The 12061-nt window shown below is 34.0% G+C and overlaps 1 protein-coding gene across 2 annotated transcripts in view; it reads right to left on the reverse strand.

The window, feature by feature from the left end:
• Positions 1 to 12061, reverse strand: part of PDCD10 (programmed cell death 10) — a 37671-nt gene that overhangs the window by 6933 nt on the left and 18677 nt on the right. For both annotated transcript variants that reach the window (XM_006200841.4, XM_015236468.3), the window contains exons 3-5: positions 6432 to 6485; positions 1898 to 2015; positions 1325 to 1451 (exon numbers count right to left, since the gene is read on the reverse strand). In XM_006200841.4, coding sequence (XP_006200903.1) covers positions 1325 to 1451; positions 1898 to 2015; positions 6432 to 6485 — 299 coding nt within the window. The remainder of the gene's footprint in view (positions 1 to 1324; positions 1452 to 1897; positions 2016 to 6431; positions 6486 to 12061) is intronic.

A 12061-nucleotide genomic window follows, 5' to 3' on the forward strand; every position in this document is an offset into this window, starting at 1 on the left:
CCTTATATGTATCATGTCTTTCAAATCTCACAACCATTATCCTCATCTTCACAGGCAGAAACCAGAATCACAGAAGCTAAGCAACTTATCCAAGGTCACACAGCTAACTGTTGGAATGGACGTTCAAACCTAGGTCTGCTCATATATACAAAAATACCTGGGATTTGTTAGCTTACAGGAATCTTCTCTACTTGAATATAATGTATAGTATTTTGTACAGTACTTGGTTTAGTAGGTATTTGATACACGCTTATTGAAAAATACTGTTGAAATAAATGAAAGAAGAGGATATCTACCTTAAATATGAGAAAGTAAACTATTTTAAAGAAAAATAATAACTGAATATTATGTTGTGCCTGAAGGATACACTGCTTTTTATTTTGGTGCAATTTTAACCACTCTTTTGTTAAATAATTAACGGTGGTAACAACATACTAGAATGTATCAATATCTATCAGTGATACAAGTAACTACACCAATTATACCTCAGCCATCCATGCTAACATAAATGGTTGAATTTCAGTCTCAGAAACAATATGCATGACCAACAAACTTGCCATGACAAACTATCTATCCCAAAATGGAGAGGAAATAAATTTAAATTGCCAATAATCTTAACTTGGCTGTGCTGAGTACACTCCAGAAAACAGAACTGAAGTATTACTCCTGCCCCCTCCCTAAACGACAGACAAGACCCCGACTGAATCTCTGTCAATGACTAGGGACAAGACGCTGAGGCTCTTGACCTCAATTTCCTTATGATTAAAATGTAACTGTGAATAAAGTGGATTTCAAAGTGTATCTCTGTACAGCCACACTGGCTTTAGCAGAGGTGCCCTGGGACGTCCCTGAGTGGAAAGAGGGTATCAAAACAGCAGGAAGAGGGCGCTGGGCCAACCATCTTCATTCCAGCTTCAACTGCCCTGCTGTTGCCCCTCCCGCCTGCTGGCACCTGATACATGGGATGTCCCTTATCACACTTCCTCCAGACAGCAGAAACTTTCTTCCTAGTCACCAGATTAGATCAACATTATGAATCTATAGCTGGGAAGCAGCAGACAAGTCCCTGAAGTCAGTCTGCTTAGGTTCAAACCAAGCTATAGAAATTCAGCAGGTTACCATCAAAATAAATTAAACTTAAATTATTTGAAAGTTCTAGAAATAAAGTGTTTAAATGGCTGTGTTTGAGATCACTGACAATTGATCTTTTTATGGGCCAAACGTGTTTATATATTAGTTTACATCAAACTAAAAATAAGAATCCATAAACAGTTAACTGTCTTCCTTCTTCACATTATAAAAATTGTTAAAGAAAGTTACTTACTTGATTGTCTGCAGAAACCTCACTCTGTCATTGATCTCATCTGGGATCTTACTGAGAATCTGTTTAAGTGCTCGTGCCTTTTCATTTAGGTCCTGGAATTCTGGCTCTGGTCGTTCAATCATGTATTCTGATAAAATAAATACATAAAAAAAATCATGCTCTACATAAGTTAAAAAAAAAAAACTCAAACCAAAAAAACCCTCATTACTTTCAAACTGCTACTTGCACGAAGTCAAAACAAAATAAAATAACCATCCCATAGAGCTCGTCTCTTGGTAAAACTAGAACTCATCAAACATATTAATAGGGAAAAAAATTATAGCATGCACTATAAACAAATGCTTCACTTATGTAGTTCAATTTGACAAATATAAAACAAAAAGCAAGAACTACATTTCTATTTGACATAGTCCCCCCCCCCTTTCAAGACAATAATAATAGCAATAACAATAAGGAAGGGGAGGAGGAAAGAAAAGGGGAGGGGAGCAGAGGAAGGCCCTTTTATCAGATAAAATTTGGAGGAAGAGCTTTTCAACAATGGTATGAAAACTAAAGAAGACTCTTCCTGATTACCTTCTACATCATCAGCTGCCATTCGAAGAAGGGACTCTGTGAAGTTGACTTCTACACTTTTTTTCTCTAAAATTTTCATAATGATGTCTTGTGTGAGTCCTGGATTTTCTTTTTCAGCCTGTAAGAAAGAGAAGGCTAGTTTTGAAATACAGCAACTAAGCCAGCATTTTAAAGCCAAAGTGTAAGTTTAAAACCTGTTTGGCACCTTCTTAAACTGATCAACTTATATAAATAAGGGCAGAAATCTTTATAAAGCAGGTGTTGTGATGGTATCTACTTGTTTGGTTAGAGCTTGTACATCTATGACCTGTTACTATAGCCAAGTATATTTCCCATTTGAACATAAAATACTTGACATTTCCTACTTCTCCTTTACATTCCTCCCATCAAACTGATAACAAAGATAGAAATAAAGAGTACACATATATTTGTAATTTTTCCATTACTTTTTCAGGAGTTTAAAGACACTGAGTATTTTTAGTTTTTTTTCATTGAGTAATAGTTCAACTTCAGAATCAAGCAATAATTCATCTCACGTTTTTTTGGGCAGATTCTTTGCATTTAAATTAACAGAATATCAGGAAAAACAGGATTTCTTTTGGAGGATTTACTGAAGCTATATGATCCCTTAAACACCTTCCCACACAATGATTTTCATTTCCCATTTTATTTTTGCAGCAAAAATACCTCCTTCACTAGTTTTCAGAACATCATTAATCCTTTTACTACCTCCTGAGCTTGTTTCACTAATGAGCCTGCATTGGTTCTATGTTACTTACACTCCCTGTGGCACTAAAATCTCCTAGTCATTTCAAGACTGAGCATAAAGTGCTTTGAGTTTACCATAGTTAATTTTCAAGATTTTGGTTTTCCCTAGTAATTCTGCCCCATTTTATTATTTAAAAAAATTTTGTAATCAGTCTTAGTTTCTTTAGGATGCCTGCCAATTCTAATCATTAAGCTGATAATTTCCTATCTGTTTCGCCTTGATACCAAACAGCAAATAGAAACACAATTTATGATCTATCGGATGGCAATCTATTTGCTTCCTTATGTGCCAAGTATGTTTAACTTCTGCCTCCTCAGTTCCATTCTGGTATCACTGCAGATCCAGCTTCCTCTGTTCCTACTGCTCTTTCCATTATAACATCTTGTTTCTCATTAGATTTCAAGTATGAAAAACTGAAAAGTTGTGGAATGAAACGAGAAAAGAAATACACACATTTATCTCAATCCTGGGATCATTTTAACTGCTGTCAAATGCTATACAGGAAAATCATTTTGACAGATGATTAATAACAATAGTGTCCTCCTGAATTCCATTTCTTTTATAACCTGTTTTGATTCTTCCTTCCATGAATACATTTAAGATAGAATCTATTTTAATAAGTAAGAGTTGCCTTTAAAAAAAAACCTACACAAACATGGCTTTAGATGGTGTCAACATTACTTGTTTGGCAAACTGCCACAAAATTATATACAGTACGCTATTTAAACATGCTAGTATTTGGTGACAGTGGTTTATTCTCCCTAAGTAGCATTAAATCTACCTACATAATTAATTACCTTGGGAAGCAGGGGAGCACTCTCTACGTGATTCCAGAGAATGCCAACAACAAAAAAAGTGTCTTTGGTTAAGTTATAATAAGAAATGAAAGAATGAAAGCCTGAGAATAATGTTTTCAGTACCGAGTTCATTTGGAACCCTAAAATGCCCAAGCTGGAGCATTAGAGAATTCTCACCTTTCTGAATTCACAGTGCTCTTAGTGCCAAAAGAAATACCTAACAGTGCTGCGTATAAAGTTCAAACAATTCAGTAAGTAGTAAGTACTTACGTCCTAACGAAACAGTAGCCTTTAAAAACATATAAATTGAAAGAGAATATTTTATTTCATTCTTAAATAACCATGATTCCTTATTAATGAGATGTGTGCGCCTGTGGGGCATTGCACAGTTTCTCAAATGTTGGAATTAGATTGGAGCCTTTTACTCTTGTTTCCTATTGTACACTGATTTTCCCGTGGTATCAACAGCAGTGGCCAAAAGTCTAGCTTCACAAAGACATGGTATCATTGAAAGGAATGTAGCCCAACCCAGTATGTTCAACCTGCAAACTATCTCAAACTAGTAGTTTACACAGTGTCAACCTGATGTTGAATATCACTGTGTTCCTTTAAATTTTAAAAATATTTCATGACATCCCTCTGAGTTTGCTGTGGGGTCCCAGGGTGCCTCAACACAAACTTTGGAAACAACAGTGCAGCATCTTCTGGTTGAAGTCCTAGTTAAGCTATTTTTTCTTATAAAGCCCATAAATTTAACCAATGACCCTAGATGACAAAACATATATAACCATCCTTAAATCAGAGACTCTATCTATACCTCAAAGGTTTTCCTCAGAATACAACCTTACACTCTGTGGATGTTCAACTTTTATGAAGAATCCAACAGTGAGAGAAAACTATCCCAAGGGCAGTAACATCCACTTGTCTTAACACTTTCAGAACCGCCATAGGTGAAAGGAATCAACAGCAAAATAGGTATCATAAAGGGTAATATTCACTAGTGTTTTATCTTGAGAAAAATTATTTTAATCCTTTTTCTCCGAATAAAAATAGATATTTAAGCTTGGTAAATATCACTGTTGTTGTGGATCAAGAACTGGAAATAAGGGTATATATATGTGGCTGGGCAAGGCTTTTAAAATCTTTTTCAGATTAAAGTTGTAGTTAAAAAAAAAACACAAAAATCTTCCTCTTTTTATTGCATACCCTCCTTTAAAATCATTTAAAATTTAATAAATTAAATACAGCAATTAAGAATAAATCAATGCAAAACTAATATGTTTTCCTCCAAATAACTTCCACTATCCTCAATTAAGAATCAGGGCCATGGATAAATTTATCCATTTATTAAACTAGATCTATCATATCCACATACTTTAAACACTCTGCTTGCTTTTTAACTATACGTTAGAGTTAAAACATCAGCTTATTTAAAAGGATATTACAAGAAAGTTTCATGAAATTCATTATTTTATCTCTTTTATGAATGTCATTGAGTATATACTATCTTCTACTTCAGAGAAGGTCCTCTTTATGAGGATACACAGGAGAACTTTTTCTGTTCTTGGTATCAGAAAAGCTGACTTTTGCCTTACTGATACTACATTGTGCAATAGATTACTTTTCCCTCTTTGGCCACAAAGACACTTAAAATAGTGCCCACCATGCCTCCCTAATGACCAAGTATACCATTTGGAATCACACTGATACTTAATGGAAAGAAGAAGAGAAAAAAAAAACCAAAACACTAATGATGGTGTTGCTTCACTGACTCTCTTCATTAACCCAATGATCTGGCAGGATGTATTTTAATGAAATTAGTATGTATGTGTAACACAGGCACTGCATTTTAGAGTATTAAACACATCAAAATAGCTCTTATCCAACACACACAATGTAATTTCTTATGGTGAAATAAGGCAGATGGCTAGTGACATTACTTATGCTACCAGTTAAGAGTGGTATCAATAAACTAATCTTTGCCATAAAAAGAAGTCAAGCTGGATGGGTTTATAGTTTCAACTCCAATGAAACTCAAGTATAAATTTATTCTAGACTTAAACATTAAAATTTAAGTTGTTTTAGCTACTGATGGGAGCAAACACACAAAAAGCAAATAAAAATGAAAATTTGGGGCACCTTGGTATGTATTTAGAATGGGGTGGATTAAGTTTTATATGAAAGACTGTACCCAATACACAGAGTAGGGCTGTCCAAAAGAAATACTATGTAAGAAACAATTACAAGCTTACGTAATGTTAAAAATTTTAGTAGCCACATTAAAAAAGCAAAAAGAAAAAACACATGAAATTATTTCAAGAGTACACCCAAAAAACTATCATTTCAACATGTAATCAACATAGTATTTATTACTGTTTGTTTACATTTTTTTGGGTACTCATCTTCAAAATCTGGTGTGTATTTTATACTTGGAGTACAACTCAATTTGAACTTGCCATATTTTAAGTGGGCAACAGCAACAAGTGGCTAGTAATTATCAACTGAACATCTTAGGTCTAAAGACAATAATTCATTATGAGTGATTCAGCTGTATATTCTCAAATATCCTTAATCTGACATACAGAGTGGTCTTGTTTTCCTGCTAAAAACACTATTTTATACTACGTTATATAGTTAAACAATACAAAGAAACTCTTTGAGTTATAATTTTATAAAAGTTTTTAATAAATCAAATTAAAAAGAATTTAAAAATATACTCTAAAGCTAAAGAGAGAACTGAAGAAGTCAGTTTCAAAAGCATAAGGTGATGAAAAGCTGAATGCTAAGGAAAGCACTTGTTCTAGCTTGGAAGTGTTTTAAACTTTAAAGAGTACTCTAAAACAGGTACAAGACAGCGGAAAAGGTTTTCACTAGCCCAAAAAACAAAACAAAATGCAATTATCACATGGTAGTTAGATTTATACATAACACATATTTTAATCATCATAATAAATTATCTGTGCCTTACCTTGATGAAAGCTGCTCTCAGTGTCTGAGCTGCAGACAGATTTACTCGTTCTAGCTGCAATAAAAATTTTAAATCATTATTAAGATAAATTTTCTTGGAGAAAGCACATTTCTGATATTCCATTCTGTAGTAATCACACTGATACATCCATCATTCAGTTAACCAAAATACTTGCTAATAATTCTAAAGCGCTGTAATTCTTCAATAGACAAGCTACCTATAATTTTCATTAGAAACCAGGAAAAACTGTTATCAGTCCTTTATTTATTCCTTTAAAACAAAAAAGATGCTCTACCTTAAAGATAGATTTATTTTCAGACAATCACAATACAAAGTAAGTCCCTATAGAAAAAATAAACATATTTACTTAAGTTTGAAAATAAGGAGGGTTCAAGATTAACTCGCAATGTTCTGTTGCAAATACATGGTAAATTATGTGTGTACTGAATATAAAATGATGGAACACAAAGAAAATATTTATTACTTAAGATTCTTTGTGATATGTTTACTATCTTAGTCCTTTTTAAATGCTTTACAATCCCCTCAGTCAGGGATTAAACTGAGATTAGTCTTTTTTATTAACTAGCAAATAGTACTGATAAAAGGTTTTGATACTCAAATTGAAGACTGGATCACATGGATTTTAGAGATGCTTGTATCTGTCCTCTATTTTTCATCAGGATTAAAAAATGGTTACCTAAAGTTCTGAATCAAAAGTTCAATCCAAATGCATTTAATTTTTATATCAAATGTGTAAGGTTTACAATTCTGAAAGATAAATGTCCTTATTAGACACCATTTAATTTGCTCTTCTATGAGCTACAGAAGGCATACAATTTCACAGAAATAACTCCATTTATTAAAGAGTTAACTGCCAGGCTTAAAATAATTAGCTTCAGTTAAAATTAGATTTCTATAGTCCCTAAGAATTAGGTCAGTTAACTTAATAAACCTCAACATACATATTTTCCATTTGGGACAATATTAAATGTTCAAAAACAACATAACCTTCATAGATGTTTATGTAAATGGAATATTTCTACAAAAATCTTATAGTTATATATCACATTATGCAATAAATATTCCTTTCAATCCCTTAAGGCAGTGAAAATATAAGTTTTCCTTTATAAATGACACACACACACGTGTGTGTGTGTGTGTGTATGCATATATATACACACATATATATGTATATATATATAAAATAAATCTCCAACAGTTTAAATCAATTTATTTTCTAAACAAGACAGAAATGCCAGGAACCTTATCTCCCTAAGAGTTACTCACCTTAAGCAAAAACCAAAAGCCAACAAAATCTGCCAAGATAAATAATTTATCTCCAAAAATAAACAATGGACCATTTAATTTAGTATTTAATTTGGCTTCTACAAATCTTGTAAAATCTAACATTGCCCTGGTAGGTAAAATGGAAGACACAAGGGGATCCAGGTAGGCAAAAATAGCAAAGAAGCAACTAAATAAGGAATTTATAAAATTAATGAAGGTATATCTCCAAAAATTAAAATTTTCTTCTTCCACAGAATTCATTTAATCATAATGAATCCTTCTGAAGATTAAAGTAACAACAGTGCTCCTCCGATCTCAAGTTCTTGTTGTGCAAGGGAGGCAGAGACAGACAGACAGGATGAATGTTTCCTCCCTGATAGGAACCCATTTCCTTGTTCGGGTTTACACCGCACTCTGACCTCTTTCAACAAGTTAAAGGTCTGAGTCAGAGGTGTGCCTTCAAGTATCAGCATTATTAACTCACTCTGTACTGCCCTAGCTGGTACGTAAAAGGGTCAAGGCAAGTAAAAGAGGCCCAGAAAGTCAGTGAAGAACTGTAAGATCGGCCAAGATAGACACCAACATCTCTAGATTTCAGATTACACAGTGCACCCTAGGAAAAAAAGGAAGGTCAACCCTAACTTACTAAATCGAAACTGTGAGCTGTGAAGCACCTGACCAGAACTCTGCTGAGAGTAGTTTTTGGGGTACAATATGTACCCACACACCTTGCGATAAACCCGTCAGGCTTCATTACTCATGATATCCCCACTGCCCAGGGAGTAGCAGGTATATAGACACATATGTATTTTTTGAGTGAAACTTAATCATTCACTCATAAATTTATCTAAATTGTTCTTGAATCTATAATTTTAGCCTGTAATACTTAGGTAGCAAGGTATATTTTTACTTTCCCTATTAAAACATGCTTCTATTTTAGGCTTTTCACATGTGACAGATGATTTCATAATAAAATCATGTTCATCTTATCTGTACCTTTCATGACAGCATCAAGTTCTGGTAATATCCTAGTAACAGTTAGCACTTACTAATGAGCACATATACATTATGGGCTTTACTTTACAGAATATCTCTAATCCTCATAATCTGTAACTAGCTACCATCATCTCCATTTTACAGAGAAAGAAACTCAGTTTACATAAACATACCCAACGTAAAATAGGTAAAAAGTAGATACAGGATTCATACCAGATGCGTCTGGCTCCAAAACCCATACACAAGCCACCAGAGCAACCCCGCCTCCCTGTACTCATCCTTCCAAACTGGAGACTACCCTATCACTCAATCTCTTCAACTACTTAAGAACCAACATATTCCTGAATTTCTACCATGTGAGAGAAGTCAGTATGAGAGAGACAAAGAAACAGACTTTAGTCCTGGAACCTCAGAAGATTAATTTAAGTAAGCAGCTAAAGGAAACTGATGGGATCACAGTCAGCTAAAGAAGAAAGTAAAAGTATAAAGATGAGATCTGACTTGGTCCTTGGAAGAGTGTGGCCCCTTAAAAATCATCTTCCTTGACAGTTCTCCCATTTAGGGCTTCTTCAGGGTTGGTAACATATGGCAGTATTATGTAAGCTTGGGGCAGACAGTAACTTCTACTTTCTTTCCAATACTTGTACTAATGAGTCCAGAATTTCTCTAGCTTTTGGGATAACGGTCTTTGGTTAGGGTATGTTTAAAGAGCTAGTGCAATCATTTTTCAGTGGTACCTGATAGTGCATATACCATATTCTGAGTGCAAAGAAAAAGGAAGGGACATACGATGACATTTTGCATTAACAGACACTGGGACATGGAGAGGTACCCTGGGCCTCCGCCATGTAGGAGTTCCATGTAACCATTTAAAGAGTACAAAGAACAGAATCAGAGTGAGAGAAAAGGGCACATAACATCTCATCTCACCTAAAAAAGAAGGCAGTGCAACTGGAGGGAAATGACAAGCTGGGTGAGCCTAGCGTTGAGGTCTCATCTCCAACCTCACATTCTGCCTACTCTCAGCTGTGTGAGCCCCTCCTGCAACTTCCTCTTCATAGCTTTTGAGAGCATTTACTATTAACTAACTGCAAATTTGTCCAACTTAACTTTCTGGATCATTAATGAAAATATTTTAAAAGCTTATACATAATTTTGATTCCACAGAGAGCTCATTTATTGTATTGCTCCCTCTAGAAATGTCAGTTAATTCCTATACTTAATTTTCTAGTATCAAGCCAGTTTCTTAAACCCATAATTTAAAAATCCACTTAACCCCTTGGTTGCTCAAATTTTACAGAATCTTACATAAAATCTTTTGAAAGTTTTTTTTAGGTCAAAATAGATACGTTAGTTAGTTCCCAACTGTCTATAAATCCTGCTTCCTCAAAATCAGGCATGTTTTCCCCATGCTGACAGTCCTCTCCCTTCTTCTCAGCCTCCGTCCATGAAGATTCTTAATCATAGTCTTTAAAAGGAGTTAAACTGAATCAATAAAAACTTCACATACACCTGCTATGATTCAAATGATAATGAGATGAGTTAAGTCAAAAAAAAAAAAAAAGTCAGAAGTAGGTGGAATAAGAGTCCACCCGTTAACTTTTATGAAGCCACAAAGAGGGCAAAATGCAATCATCTGTTTTGGATGTATTAAGTCCAATAACTAGTTCTCAAAGAATCAGTTCCTGGAGTTGCCAAGCTGCCTGGCAAAAAGGTAAGCAGAGCTATCTAACTAGTATAAAAATATTCTACTAAAACATTGCCTACAAGTGTGCAAAACTCTTACGGTATGATCACAATTTTGTCAGAAAATTATGTGGAGAACTCCTTAATAATAAACAGCTAACATTATATAGTATTAGTCTATTCTATGCACTACCATGTATCAACTCAATTATTTCACAGAGTTGTGAGAATTAAGTAAAATATTGGTAATCCTCATTTTGCAGATAAAGAAACTAAGACAAGATTATACAGGGTAGTAAGTGGCAGAGGAGTAATTCAAATGCAAAATATTAACTTTGATCACTTTTGAAAGGTGGGATTGTAGGTAAAACCCAACGCCTTCGTTGTGCAGATGTATACTAAGCTCAAAACCTGAGGTTGATTCTTCTTTTCAATAGGAAAAATTATATTTCACCTTAAAAAATTCCTTTAAAAAGTCATAGGAAAAGAAGATACATGTCTTTTCCTGGAATGTAGTACTGAATCATACATCTTTCCTCCTCCATATATATACAAAGAATCAGTAAAAAATAATACAGTACATAAGAACCTGATCTAAGACTTGGCATGAGGTTTCTATAAACTCATTATTCCACAATGCCACCAGGAGACCTATTTCACAGTACATTTACAACACATGCAATATACTTGGACTCTGAACTCTGCAGCAGCTGATTAAACAAGAAGCTTATTCCTTCTCAGCTATCTTGGCATAGCTTCACTAAGTTTAGCAAGCTTCTAGTTCCCAAAATGCCATAAATAACTTTCCCTTGTGAGCTGGAGTAACAGTACTAAAATTTCTCCAGGTGTAAGGATGTCCTACTATCTAAAAATCTGTTCTGTAAAATGTCTTCTAGACTACCAATGTTACTCTTATGAACGTAACGTTAAGGTGAGAATACGTGAGCTCCTTAACTCTTACAATACACTCTGGACAAAATATAATGAATCATTTAGCTTCAGATTAAAACTTCATCCCTACTACAGTGTTATTTTCTGTAAGATTAACTTGACATCTATTTTATCTTTAAATCTACAAAGCAGAGAAAAACAGAGCCAAACTAAACTTAAATTTCCCCATTGGTAGATTATAGGAAAATCCATATTTAAACTATAGTTAAATATTAATGTTTAACTGATTAGGTATCTTATTTAAGATATTACAATACACTGGAATGTCAGAGAACAATGCTAGTATTTTATTAAAAAAACAACTTGATGGCATGATGTTAGATCAGTAAATTCAATCTGAGAATTAGACTCTGACAGTTTGATACAGTATCTCTCAGTCTGCCATATCTGGCCATTTCATTTTCAAAATTCACACCTAACAATTAGTTCTTGAAACAACTATGAATCATTTGGCAATATGTTCTAATTCTGGGCCCATTAACTCACATATGTTTTTAGATCTCAGTTTCTGGAAGAGATGTAGTAGTCCATTCATAGCCATTTCTTTTTCTTTCAGTTAATTTTTCTTACACATTACAAAATTAGAAAAGGTGTATCAGTATTAATTCCAACAGTTCATTTTACCAGAACCCCACATCCTATATAACTGTTTCCTAAAGTCAAGACTCAAATAAGATCATTTTATCATATGTAGGAAGAGGTCACCCAAA

The sequence above is a fragment of the Vicugna pacos genome, chromosome 1 (assembly GCF_048564905.1).
Source record: "Vicugna pacos chromosome 1, VicPac4, whole genome shotgun sequence".
NCBI classification, from domain to species: Eukaryota; Metazoa; Chordata; class Mammalia; order Artiodactyla; family Camelidae; genus Vicugna; species Vicugna pacos.